This window comes from Phyllostomus discolor, chromosome 8, assembly GCF_004126475.2.
Source record: "Phyllostomus discolor isolate MPI-MPIP mPhyDis1 chromosome 8, mPhyDis1.pri.v3, whole genome shotgun sequence".
Lineage (NCBI taxonomy): Eukaryota > Metazoa > Chordata > Mammalia > Chiroptera > Phyllostomidae > Phyllostomus > Phyllostomus discolor.
Window position 1 is genome coordinate 107,838,262 of NC_040910.2, and position 14,299 is coordinate 107,852,560.

Sequence of the window (14,299 nt, forward strand, 5' to 3'; positions counted from 1 at the left end):
AAAAATTAAAGAAATTGTTAGCACAAAGTTTCCTTTCTTGTGACGAGGATATTAGACTAGGTAACATATCTACGTATAAGATTAAAGTTCTATTTAGAAGTTCAGTCTAACAAAATATCTGGGGAAGAGTATTTTACAAAACACATTTAAAAGGCATAATTTGTGAACAGTGCAAATAACCTTTAAAAAGACTAAAAAATTAGGGGGCAAGAGCAAGGCTGTGGAACTAGTCTTTACAGTGGTTAACTTCAAAAAAAAAATCTTGTGTGAACCAGCCTCTGTTTTTATGTTAGACTAACATAAAGGACATGTTGGTCTAACCCAACACATAATATCCACTCATTTTCTGCCATCTCCTAGGACTTTGTTGGCAGAAGACATATAGATGAAGAAAGAGTGCCTACACTTAAGAAACATGCCTCATGGAGGAAGAACAGGTAAACAGATGTTTACAAACAGATTAAGTGCCTCGACAGGACAGAGGTGTAAATGAAGAGCCGGGGAAGCACAGACTGGAAGTGTCAGGCAAGACTTCAGAGGGGAAGTGAACTGGGTCTTAGCCAGGTGCACGGGAGAAAGAAGTATGGGTAGAAGAGTACAGGGCTGGCTGTACAAGGCACAGGGTTCATTCCTGGTCTATTATGTACTCTGTAGCTTAGTAGAGTGGTATAAGATTTGTTTTCTACAACTGTTAGGATTTTTTTTTAAAGGGAGAAGTACAGAATGTACAGAAAACAAAGGGGGAAATTCATGGAGAAGATCAAAGCAATGGAAATTTAAAGGGAACTGCCTTAAAGATTAGATAGTTCCTTCCTCAAAGAAAGAGAAGAATTAAGCCCATTTGGTTAGAGCATCACCCTGATATACCAGGATTGCAGGTTCGATCCCCAGTCAGGGCATATACAAGAACCAACCAAATGAATGCATATATAAGTAGAATAACAAATTGATGCTTCTCTCTCTCACACATTCAAATAAATAAATGAACGAACGAACAAATGAATGAATGAATGAAGCATCCCTGGTTATCACAAAAGACACAGACAGGAAACTATTACAGATTAGAGACAAAGAATAACTAAATGCAATCAATGTGGAATCCTAGATGGGATCCTGGAACAGAAAAAAGGCATCAGAAGAAAAAGTGGTAAAATTCCAATAAGATCTACGGCTTAGTTAATATTATTGTACTAAACTTTATTTCCTAGTTTTGATCATTATATTATGATTATTGTATAGATACTATACTAGGGGAAGTTAGGTGAGCGGTATACCAAAATTCTCTATACTATTTTTGCAACTATACTATAAATTTAAAATTAAAATAAAAAAAACCTTTTAGTTATGGAATAATCTCCATTCATATTATTAAGAGAAAAACCAAAGTGCTGAAAAATGTGTTTGCATGCTACCTTTTGGAAAGGAAAGAATGCTTAATTATATATTATATATCTCTGAGAGAACAAACATGTGATTAGAAACAGTGGTTGCTTTTGAGAAGGTTAAGTGCTTTACTTTTTACTCTGAATCCATGTGCCCCTTTTGAATGCTGTACTAGAAGAGAAATAGTAAAGAGGCAGGAAGGAATAAATATAAAATGTGATTTCAAATACCTAGGGCACAAAGTATAGAAGTAGTGGTAGCAAGTAATAAATACTTTATTTCTTGTCTCTCTCCCCTCCTCCCAATTTTTTTCAAGTCATTCTGATGAACTTAGACCTAAGGAGATCATTCCTTCCAAAAATAGTAAAGTATCTGATTATCTAAAGGCCTCAGCAGGGATTTGAATAGAACTATTTTTTTCTCCTTTACCCTTCTTTCAAAACCTCATTTACATCTCTCAACTCCCATTAGCGCTAGGATGATCACATAAATAAATCATACAAATCAGGGCAGTTGGAGAGTAAAACGGAGTGGTAATAGTAACTATGCCAGGACAAAAGCCATAAACTGGAACATATGGTTAGTCTAGTAAAAACTCACAGATTCCACCTTAGAGCGTTCCTAAAATCGAGCCCTACCTTTTTGCACCTGGCTCCATTAAACTGCATACTGTAGACATTCCTGTCTCTCTACTCCAGATCTCTCCAACCAATATTTATCTTTTGTACTGTATTTACCATTATTTCTTTAGAGATGACTTACTGTCACTAAGTGGATCTATTAATTATAATCCTATGTCACAACTCAAGTAACATACTTGCTTATAGTCTGGACTTTCTAAATTCAAAACATGATGCTGGTACCACCTTCTATGGACAAAAAAAAAATGTAGGTGTGTACAGCAGATAGAGCCGTACTGGATAGCTTCCCTCTATGAACAAAACCCGTCCTCCTCTGTGGCCAAATAAATGACAGACTTTGTCCCTGTCCCCTTCTCCCTTACTCATTCCAAACAGACTAAGTGTACTATTATCCTAACCAATTCAGAAAAATGCCTCTGGAGGAAAAAACCTCCCCAAGAAGAGATGGACATTCTGGGAAATTACTGGTGTCATTTTATTTGGATAGTTAAAATTTATGTCAATTTAGAAAGTGAACAGGAACACCACTGTGGTCAATTCCTCAAAAACCCCATTTTTTCACTATTGTTTTCATAATCATATAGTCTTATTAACAACTTCCAGTATATTATTATAAAAACCAAAGACCTCTGAAGCCACAGAAATACATCACCATTACCATCTGTCAGCTATATAACCTTGGGCAAGTAACCAAACCTCGCACTAGGCCTAGCCCTGTTCCCCTGCTATAAAATCTAGATGATTACACTACAGTATTACTGCATAGGCTGTGAGGTTTCAAGAGGTACAAAGTAATGCATTATTATTTTAAATATTTTATTTATTTTTTTAGAGAGAAAAGGGAAGGAGAAAGTGAGGGACAGAAATACCAGTCAATTGCCTCTTCCATGCCCCCAACCAGGAACCTGGCCCACAACCCAGGCATGTGCCCTGACTGGGAACTGAACCAACAACCTTTCAGTTCACAGTCTGGCATTCAAACCATTGGGCCGCACCAGCCAGGACAAATGATTATTTTAAAGCACTGTTGAGGTCCGTCAATAACCCAGAAGAATAAATTTAGTTATTAAATTTAATTATTATATGTAAATTAGTAGGAAAAATACCTGGCTAGCAATCTCAGCAAATAACTTAAGAACTTGAAAACACACTGGGTCATGAGTATGAGCATAGCACACACTTGTCTAAAAATACACATACACCTGTTTGACACATCAAATTTTCTGGATAATTAGACTAGAAGAAACAGTTGGTTTTCAAAAAAGCATTACATTGAAAAATTAGTAACTTTTAAAAACCCCACAGGAAAAATGAACCTGTTTTTCAGGAATATATGGAAGCACAGCAAACAATTCTTGAGGCATTCAAAAACGATAGGGAGACAGTAGTTAAGAATTCCTCTGGAACCCAGAGCAATGCCTTTTGTTTCTTACACTACCGGCTGGTATCACAGAGCTCTATGCAGACGTTTAGCAAAGCTTCTGCCCAAGCCCACATCGAAACAAGTGTATGTATGTAACCCTGTATCACACAAAAGGAAACCCACAACTAAAAGATGACTGCTGTAAGTATACACAATATACGATAAAGTGAGATTATAACTATAACACAACCTCCGCACTTGAAATATTCCTCCACTGGCTTCACAGGGTATCACAGAAATAGCTCAAACTAGATAACCCACAGCACAGCAGGAAGCTGAGCCTCCAGTGTGGGCATTCCTCTCCGCCTCTCCAAAGCCTACGTACTTGTCTTGACTTAACCATTAATTAAAATATCTCAGCAACTTCAAGCAACCTCAAGAACTCATTCAAAGAGTTCTAAGTCCAGTGAGGTGAGATAAATGATAAGAAAGCATACATAGTAGAATAGGTAAAACAGCACAGTGGTTAAAGGCTGAAACTGGCCCAAACTACCTAAAAGCCATCTTTTCAACGAGCTATGTGAACAGGATTAAGTTTTTCATTTGTAAAATGGAACCTACCTTACTGGGGGGTTACATGACATAACAGTGCACAACGCAGCTCCTAACGGAGTAAGCACTCCGTGTTGTTAGCTAGTACAAGTGCTATTACTGAAATACGGCCAAAGTGCTGTGGCAACACAGAAAATGAAGCAACTAACTCTGCTTAGGGAAGGTGTCAGCAAGAACATCAAACTGAGTCTTGAAAAATAAGTAGGAGAAATTCCAGACAGGTAAGAACCTATGTGAAAACAAGAATTAAAGAGACTGACTGACCCAGAGAGCAGAAACTGCAGGATGGCAGGGCGAGGGGAAAAGAGATATATGCCTGTTACAAGGGTATCAGATGCATAAGAGTCTTCCCATTAGCCAAGCTAGTGGGTTTGGACCTTGGGACCATCAGGGACCACGGGAAGAGTCACATTTTAGGAGGGATCAAAGTTCAAATCTGAGTTTACTAACTGTGTGGCCTCAATTTCTCCAAACCTATTTTCTCATCTATAAAATGAGGGATACCACCATCTGGTTTGGAAGATTATTTCCATTAAATATCTCCAAATGCCTTGACATGGGGCCTGGCATGCCAAACATACTCAACAAAAAGAAGCTGACAATATCACCACTAGATATCACAGCAGTCAACTTTTGATGTTGATATTAGTCAAGGATAAATTTATAGTACCCTAATTTGACAGTCTCCAGGAAGTACCATACTCCTCTCCTGGCTACTTTTTTTACTAGAATGAATGAGCAAAACAGACTGATTTTGTTCTTTTTTCTTATCCTTTATGATGCAATGCTAACAAATGGGCACACAACACACGTTTGGGAAATGGAATGGAATTGTTTGGAAGACCTATATAGAGCAGAAAGGCTGACAAGAAGCCATAAACAATCAATTAAACTGGGATGTTCCTGGGAAAAAATAGATAATATTTAATGATAAGCATATTAACTATGTCCTATCAGTTAGTTAATTGGTGAAAAATACTGCCAGGCATTAAAGAGAAACAATGCTTTACATTCCGTAGACAATACCAGCACTTATCTCCTGGAAAAGAAGCCAGTGTATATACCAGGGCAGAAAGAACACTACAAAAGAAATCATAAGATTAAAGTTCAAAACCCAGCTCTATACTAGGTAAAATAATGTATTGGGACTCAGCTCCCTCATCTATAAAATAAGAGTTACTACCTATTCTACTTACCTCACTGAATTAGTGGAAGAATTAGACAAGAACATACATAAGAGCACTTATTAAACCATAACAGCACAAAACTACAATATTACCATTAATATCCAGGTTAGATGATTTTACAGCATCCTGGTGCCTCAGCTCCTTAACATCCTTTTCTTTAATGATCTTGTCCCTTCTCCCTTAGCCATTCCACTCTCATGACCATTGCCAACATTCTCAAGCCTTCCATAATCTCTATTTTAAACACTGTGCTCTCCAGCCACAACCTTCTATCCTTCCAGTTTCTTTCCTCGAATACCTCGATTCTTAAAACCCACTGGAACCTACAATCCACTGATCCAACTTTTCACTCCACAGGCTATCTATCCCTCAACCCCAAAGGTCCTCACTTATCTTCCAGCCAAGCTTAAAATCACATAATCACTCCATTGTATACATCGCCCCCTTGTCCCCACTCTGCTTAACGGAGACTGGCTATCACAGCTTCAACTGTATGTACAGCACATCTAACACAACTGTACCTGAATTAATGTTCCCTGAAGGAAAACTGCTTTGAAGCCCATCCCCGTTTAAACACCTTAAATAGCTAGTGCACTCCTGTTTAAAGCATTAAAATAAAACTTACTTTTGTAGCTCTAGCTTTCACCTTTTCCCCTATTACCAACAATTATTCATTGTCCTAAAAAATTTTTTTTGCTTGTTCCCCTTCTATACTCTTGCCCTGGCTATTTTCTCCAACCGAATGCCTCTCATTCTTGTCCATTTCAAGGATGCACTCCCATCATCTCTCAAAATCAGATTAAATGCTTATTTCTTCATAAGGCATGCCCAATTAACTCACTTTAAGGGTTCCCCCCTTTCCTTAGAGTTTTGCATTTATTGACTATACTAGTCATCTGATAATCATGCTGGCCTTATGAGTGATAAACTAAATATTGGTATTTTTTGTTACCTCTCCATCTAGAACAAAGCTCTTTGAAAAACACTTCTTAACCAACTTTTCCCACAGACATACACATACTTATTAGTACAACTACAATTCAAATAGTTTTATTTAACGATCTTTTAAAAAATTAGTTTATCTCCAGAAAATAATCTCAAAGTAAATATATCCTTTGTTATTTCCTGTGCAGATGATACCCTAAAATATTATTAAACCAATTAAATTTTCAACCACTTTTGATTTATCGTTTAAGATACTTCATATTACGCATAGCAACAGGGAAATTACTGATCCCACAGCATATAATCCACAAGCATCAGCCTTAGCTTCTTCTGTAGTTGAACCCTAGGGTATGAATTCATTTCTTGTTTTTTGGGCAATACTGCCTACCAAAAGGGTAAAGAATGTTACATGAGACCCAAGTACTGACTTTTCTAACAATTACTTAAAATGTCAGCCACAAAACATGGTCAATGACTTTTTTCTATTTCAACTTTATTATTTTTCTTAACTTCACCCAAGGACATTTTTTCATTGCTTCTAGAGAGGGAAGGGAGGGGGTGGGGGAGAGACACAGAGACAGACATCCATTGGCTGCCTCCAATTCACGCCCAGCATGTGCCCTGACCAGGGACTGATGTTACCACCAACTGAGCCATGCTGGCCAGGGCTCTATATTTCAACTTTAAACCTGTAGAGCTGTTTTTCATTTTTATTCTATAAAATACAGAATTAAATTGAAATTCCTCTCTGAAATCAACATAATTGCCAGCCACAGGGTGGCAAGGATGACAATAAATAATTGATACCTTGTGAGATGAGACCAAATGTACTATTACAAAGAGTGTTTCTGGTTGCTTTAGTGACTCACCATGAAAGATTTATCTGACTTCAACATTGTCTGTAAAAATAAGAATTAAGGCAAATAGGAAACTTACATTTTGGCCCCGATTTTCATTTCTTACTACCTATATCACATATTAAACATTATGTGCTATTAACCTATGTTCAATACCAAAGCAACTTTGGCTATTTTTCTTCAATACAATCCTAAATTATGTAAAAAATACTAAATGTATTTGTTAAATCCCAAAGAAATCATTTAGCGTAAGCATGACAAGACACTACTTTGTCTTTCGGACTGAGCATATTTTAATTTTTTGCATTGACTCATACAATATGCATTAAGCACACTTGATTAGGCTTCCACAGTTAAAGGGACAATTCACTTCTCATAACTGGAAAATCATTACAACATCTTCTGGTATTCACTGCAATATCAAATCAATGACTTCTTTCAGTGTTTGTGGTGGTCATTTGTAATTCCTTTGGTAATTACCATGAGTCAGCTTTCACTTAATACTAAATGGCAATGCTAACATGAAAAGAGGATTAATGCCAGACATACAAACAAGCAACAGTGCCAAGTTGTTTCAGGGAAAGAATTTTAATAGAATTCAAGAACTGGATGTCTACCTCAAGCTGGAATCCATTTTCATTAATAAAATATTAGAAACTTATTAAATCACAAGAACAAAGAGGAAACCTCTACATGGATTTCAAATCCATAATTCAAGATCTCATGAACTTCTGCTTCTGCTTTCCTTTTCAGAAAATGGTAGTTTTGACCACATCAAGAAAACTGTCCTTTTATTCATTGTATCATGTACCCAAATGGACAGAAATTACATGGAAACGTGCCTCAGCTATGAAGCTGCACAATCAGGATAGCTAATTACATATGCGTTGTTTTTTATTTATTTTTTAAATTTGTTTCATGCTTTTTTAATGTAAGTCACAAATTTTAGTTATGTAGCTTATCATAAAGACCAAGAAAATGTGATCAAAGAATCTCTCTGCAGTACATGCATAAATTACAAGGAAAGACTACAACAGGACATCTCTTTTCCTATAATGTCGATAGCACTAGAACAGCCCTATAGCAATCAGCCTAATAGTCTCTATGTTTGTTTGGGTCTGTTTCTTCCTAATCTCCCAAGCCTGCTTTGAAAACCAATAAGCACACCATCAAGTGAAGCCCTATGAGCACAGTCACTGTCATTCCCATTCTCCCTTCGATATAACTTCTTTATATCCTTCTCTGTGATGTTGTTCCTTGATACGTCCCATGTTTTTAAGTACCTTGTACCTTAAATATATAACCTTACCCTTCAAATCACCCCCAGGGAGCCTTACCTTATGCTAACCTTATTTGGTCACTCTTGATCCCCTGAGATTATAGTAACCAATAATTTTCAACTTATTAATAATGATAACTCATCTTCAGTATTTTGAAATCTGTACAGCCTTGGATCCAATACTTTCCGCCTACCATAGTATGAATGTGAAAGAGAATAGTAATGATTTTGCATAAATTCCATGATCTCAACCAACGCTGACACTGATTTTCATTGCTAGTAGCATCTCTCTCTTCCAGACAATGGGAGAGAGATCCAGAAAAAAGAGACCAGAACACCTGCCCACGTGTCATCTCTAGCATGCTCGCATTAGAATGCCAACTCAGTATTACACAGTACCATACATAAAACACAGTAACATGCTTCTGTGACCTAAGTACTTTTAAATTGTAAACATCCTCATTTAATGGTCTCAAATAAGATTTATCTGAGGGTCACATCCTAGTATCATACATGAAACACAAGGAAGAATCCTACAAACACCTTACATAAAAGTAGTACATGACTTGCTTATTGCTATTTACCAGTATGATTACTTACATAAATTACGGAAAATTCTTGGGTAATTTTTATATTTTTATTATGACCTTTATTGATAATATGTCTCTCTCATTACTTTATCAGTAATTATCATCATAGCTCCTTTTCAACAGTAATCTAATGCAGAATGCATCTGGAACAAGACAGAATGAGAGGCTCCCTCATATCACCGGTCTGCTGTAGGTACACGAACTGAAGGACATTTCCTCGCCAGTATTCAGCTGCATCACCATCAATGGCTGCGCAGTCACTAAATGCTGAGCTGTATATTTAATACCTTACAGTTGTACGGCACTGCACAAATAAAACTTTCTTTAGTGAATCTATTACTCAAAGTGTTGAATATGTCTAGATCTTAAATTCTAGTATATATTTTCCATTACTTTGTGTAACATTTCAATCTGTGAACAAATATGACTTAATCTGGTAAATGTAAGCCAAAGTCATGTCTCATTCAGAAACTGAGGACAGATTCTTAAAGGAGCAGTTGAAACTCTCAAAGTATTTAAAAAAACAAACATACCACGAGCCTAGATCACAAAGATTTCCAGAGATAAAATACCACTTAAAAAGGCTACACAAAAGAATGTCTAAACTAAAACAACAGTTAACAATATACTCTCTGTAACAGTGTCATTGTCAGAGCCTCCCTAGAAGCCCTTGGGAAACCAACAAGAAACAGATCTGAGCAACACAGAACAGAGTAAAAACTCACTGTACCACCACTCTAAAAGCTTATTTATTCTTTGTGACCTATACATTTTTCCTCCATAGTTGATGACTCAATAGGTTATATAAAATATTTAACTGCCAGTAGAGATAATGGTCCTGAGCACAGGTTCAAGAGATAAGCCCAAGTCTGAATCCAGGGTCTGTCATTTACCAACTTCGGGTACTTGGTCAAGTTGTTCACCTCTGTGCTTCAGCTCCCTCACTAGAAAATCTAACAGTACCCATCTCACGGAGTTATTGTGGAGATGGAGACAATACACATAAAGTCTGTAGAACAGTACCTGTTCATTATTATAATAAAGTTACCAAAAAACTTTTAAAACGAATGTTTATTAACCAATGTCAACCTGATAAATTTAATTTTTAAAGAAGCTTAAATGTATATCCCTGATCATGATTACTCTTTATATTCGTCAGTGCTTCAAGTGGCATACCACAGTTAGGCTCCTCACTATACTCTACAGAACACCTTTGAAACTTCAGGGTATTCACAAAATCTAACAGTGAACCCACCTCTGACTCCACACTAAGATCAGGAAACAACTTGATGTTGTCTCCAAAATTTGTACTTGACGGTAAATTGGCAAAGAAAACGATAGCCACCTAGAACTTACCAGAGAAGATGCATGGAAAAATTTCCAATACTATAAGATCTCTTTAAAGCAACAGGATCTATGTACTGTGTTTTGGAAACCTACTCTGGATTTGTTTTCAAGTGGACTGAGTGACTTCACCTTGTTTATCACTTAAAAGCCTAAAAGGAGGCCACATTTCATTTTGCATAACCTGACCTTGAAAAACGTTTGACATACTACCTGCAGAGGCATCCTATTACATTTCCTCTCCAACAACTTAAGACAAAGGACAGCATTAATGAAAATCAACCTATACTTTGCCCTTTAGTAGTAGAAAAATACTACTTTATTTTTCTGAATGCCTTTTTAGAAATGTTAGCACAATAACTTATAAAAGTTTTAACATCTTATAATTGTCTAAAATGTTTCATTCCCAGTACCCTACTTACCCATCCATAATACTAGGACACCTTTAAAAAAAAACCACAAAAAATCAAAAAGCCATTTTCCTGGCTGATTCCATACAGTAGTAATTGGCTATTCCAACATAAAAGGAGAAAATAAACTTCAATATACATATATATATATAAATAAAATCTTCAAGGGACTACCAAACAACTGAAAACAGGTTTTACATAAACTGAACAGCAGCATCAGGAAAGAAAGGCATCTCACTTGAAAAGGTGGAGGCTTTCTCAATTTCTTCAGGTGACAGGCAGCACTCATACTCTGCTACCCAGTTTTCAAAATCTTCTTTCAAGACCCTAAGTCCTGCTTTTGTCCGTTCAAGCCTGCTGAAATTCTGTAGTAGACAACCATTTTCCCTCAAAACTTAATTGTTCACGTTATCTATTTTCAATTTTACTAGGTCACCTTGAAAGTCTCTCCTCTGAAAGCAGTTGCGGATTTTAGTTATCCACATGTCTCTTTAAAAATTACCAATAGACCCCATACATCTTGCAGCCTACTCGTGTTTTATGGTGCTCGCTGAAGAACAATTTTTCTCAGGGAGCAAACCGCAAACACGAACTGCTTCAAACTTCCCTGGACCTGCATTATATCCTTAAACACCTTGAGATCCCGTCCTGTGCTGCAGCTCGCTGCACAGCAGGCGCATGATCACAAGGCTTTTCCACGGCCCCCGGGATCTCCTACCGCTGCAAAACTTCTCGTAAGTGTCCTATGCACTAGACTGTTCGGTGTCGGTTTAACCTGTCTACTTACCAACCCGGTCATCTCAGGCAATTCAAACCCTTCAAACGGCCTTCCGAAACATATCTAGAATATTCCCGTATCACTTTGAGGAAGATCTGCAGCAGGACAGAAACTAGAGTTCTGAGGATCATCCCCTGACCCAAATTGCTGTTGCCAGGATATGCGGTAGTAATGCGGTGGTTTCTTTGAGACTCTGAGAATGTATTTTATCCTAGAAATAGCCAATCTCCACTAAATCCCTATTAACTGCCGAGATTTCTGCGATAACAACGCTCAACGGGAATTAAACAGCCTAAAGACAAGAAATTCTAATTTGCCTTTTTTTCCCCTCGATAACGCTTGCAATTACAAAGGCATTTTTTAATTTGCAACTAAGAGAAAAATCAAGCGTTGCCACTAGTTATCACAGGCTTGGAAAAGTCCATAATCACTGTTTCTTACAAATCTTCTTTCGAGATAATATTTGGGCGAAGCTCGCATCGAGGATAGTAACTTACTATTTTTCAAGCCCAGTTAACGGCCTAATAACTAACGACAAAACATTGAGGCACCAAGAAATTTCAATGTTTGCCTAACCAAGAAGGCATCTAATAAGTAAAGCATTCTTTTCCGGGTGAAGAATTGGAAAAACAGACAATGAAAGAAATTTATCAGAGCGAAGTAAGAGGGTGGACCGCACCGCCCCCCGCCCCCCAGAAGAGTCTTGCAAGCAAAACTCGGGGGTTCCGAGGCCACGGGCTAGCGACACTCGCCCCAACCCTTCCCGACCCAACCCTCTTTTCCCCGGGGAGCCAGCCCTGCGCCTCCACCGGCCGGGCAGACCCAGGGGAGCACAGCCCCCACCAGCGGCCAGCCCGGGGCTCCGAAACCCGAAGCGCAAGTAGGCCGACGCCGCAAACCGGCGGCCTGAGTCGAAGAGTAAGAGAATACGGGGTAGGGAGGGATGCGGCCTCGTCCCCAGCCGGGAGGCCCCTGGAGGAATCGGAGGCAGGGAGGAGCGAGCCGGTGCGTAAGCCAGAGCAGAATCTGGACCGCAAGACGGCCGGGACAGAGCGGGCGGAGGCTGCGGCGCGGCCAGCGCCTCCCCCGGACCTCCGGCGCCGCCCGTGTTTACCTGAAAGTCTCGGTCCTCGTTGAAGCGGGAGAAGCGGTCCGCCATTTTGCCGCCTTCACTCCTCTCGGAACGACGCTCCCCGGTTCGCTCCTTCCCTCCCGCGACACCCGCTTCCTCGCTCCCCTCCCCTCTTCCCCGCCTCCTCCCACGCCCACCCAGCGCGCAGGCGGGGGAGGGAAGAAGCGAGAAGGCGCGTCCCGACCGGAGCCCCGGAGGCGCACGCGCCTTGCGGCCCCAGAGGCGGAACCTTCCCCTCGCCCCGCCGGCGCCGCGCACCGCCCTGGGCGACCCCGGCTCCCGCGCGTGCGCACTCGCGCCGGCGCGCGGCAAGCGCTTCCGGAGAGGAAAGTCGCGGTGGATGCCGCCTGCACGGGTCCGGATGTTTTCCATCTGATCGCGTCCCTGGGTATATGTTTTATGATCCTCTTTCTTCCCTGGGTTCGCAGAAGCCCCTGCTCTGCTTTCTTCGTCAAATTAGCACCATAATGTAGTGGCTGCAAGCGCGGACTTTGGAGTGGAACCTCGGTTCTCCTTGATTAAAACGGTGAACGAGACAGGAAAAATAACTTCTTTCATAGAGCTTACAGTCCAATGAGTATCAGATAAATAAAAAAAATAATTACACGACTCTGCTACAGAAAGTGAAACTAGGTGCAGTGACGAGAGGGACCTCTAAAACGACCTTTTTTAACCCGAGGAACAGCAAACGGCCCATGCTTTGGAGCAGAGGAAGCATTAAAACCAAAGACCCAATGACCGCTAAAAACCGGGCATTCTCAAGCGGTATTTCGAGAGAAGTTACTTCTCTAAAGACCAAAGTTCATCCAAATGAATCAAAGTTGTCTGGGCTTCAGTTTCCTTTTTATAAAATAAGCAACTAGAACTTGGTAATCTCTACTGCCTGTGCCTAGCACTAATTTTGTATGGGTTATGAGTCAAAAGTTTTCCACTTCATGGCCTTCCTGAGGACCCCACCCAGCCCTCTTGTTCCTTTAGCCAAAATACATAAAACACAGGAGGGGTAGCAGGACTTCCCTGCTTTGGAAAAGAGTAGCTGACAGAAATCACACAATGGAAAAATGGCTCTCACTTATTCTGAGAGAGTCAAATGCACTGTAATTTTTTGGAGGAAGGGTGTGTATGTTCTATTTTGTTACCCTCTGCCTCACCCAAGCCAAGTCCAAGCAGAATACAGTTCTAAGTGGCAGAAAGAGCTCCCTACCTAAGGAGAGGCACAACACAGAATTTATACATTGTAAAGAGGCTTGAGGGTAAACGTGGCAGATTGAATGATGTGGCTACCCATGACACAATTGCCCATTCTCCCTCTACCAGCCTCACTGAAATGACAGTAAAAGAATAAGCCCTGGCTGTGTGGCTCAGTGGATTGAGCACCTGCCTGTGAACCAGCCTGTGAACCAACCTGTGAATCGCCAGGGTCACTGGTTCGATTTCCAATCGAGGTATATGCCTGGGTTGCTGGCCAGGTCCCCAGTGGGGGGGCCGCAAGAGGCAACAACCACACATTGATGTTTTTCTCCCTCTCTTTCTCCCACCCTTCACCTCTGTCTAAAAATAAATAAAATCTTTAAAAAACAAAAAACATCCCCCCCCCAAAAAAAAAGAAGGGCATAAATTCACATAGACAAAGAGACCTCAAGAAGCGACAATAGCAGACGAGAGATGTCAATGTGTCAACGTTTTGGGAGCTGGAGAGCATAGAGAAGTGGAAATGGCTTTAGTAGGATGGAGAAAGTGAAGTTGTGGGGTGGGGAAGCCAGGAAACAAGTTGAACA

General features: G+C 39.8%; 1 protein-coding gene and 1 long non-coding RNA gene across 12 annotated transcripts in view; one reads left to right on the top strand and one right to left on the bottom strand.

Annotated features, from left to right (window-relative positions):
- Positions 1–12,763, bottom strand: part of GPATCH8 (G-patch domain containing 8) — a 75,820-nt gene extending 63,057 nt beyond the window's left edge. For 5 of the 11 annotated variants that reach the window (XM_036034008.1, XM_036034007.1, XM_036034006.1 and 2 more), the window contains exon 1: positions 12,504–12,751. Coding sequence is in view for 2 of the 11 variants with exons in the window: in XM_036034004.1 (XP_035889897.1) it covers positions 12,504–12,548 (45 nt within the window). In the remaining 9 variants the exon portion in view is untranslated. Of the gene's footprint in view, positions 1–12,503 lie in introns of all 11 variants that reach the window. The other 6 variants (XM_036034011.1, XM_036034009.1, XM_036034013.1 and 3 more) reach the window with 4 other exon arrangements.
- Positions 12,764–12,848: 85 nt separating this feature from the next.
- Positions 12,849–13,455, top strand: LOC118502227. Its single transcript, XR_004904934.1, has 2 exons — positions 12,849–12,909; positions 13,207–13,455. It is a non-coding gene; the product is annotated as an uncharacterized LOC118502227 (long non-coding RNA).
- Positions 13,456–14,299: the final 844 nt, after the last annotated feature.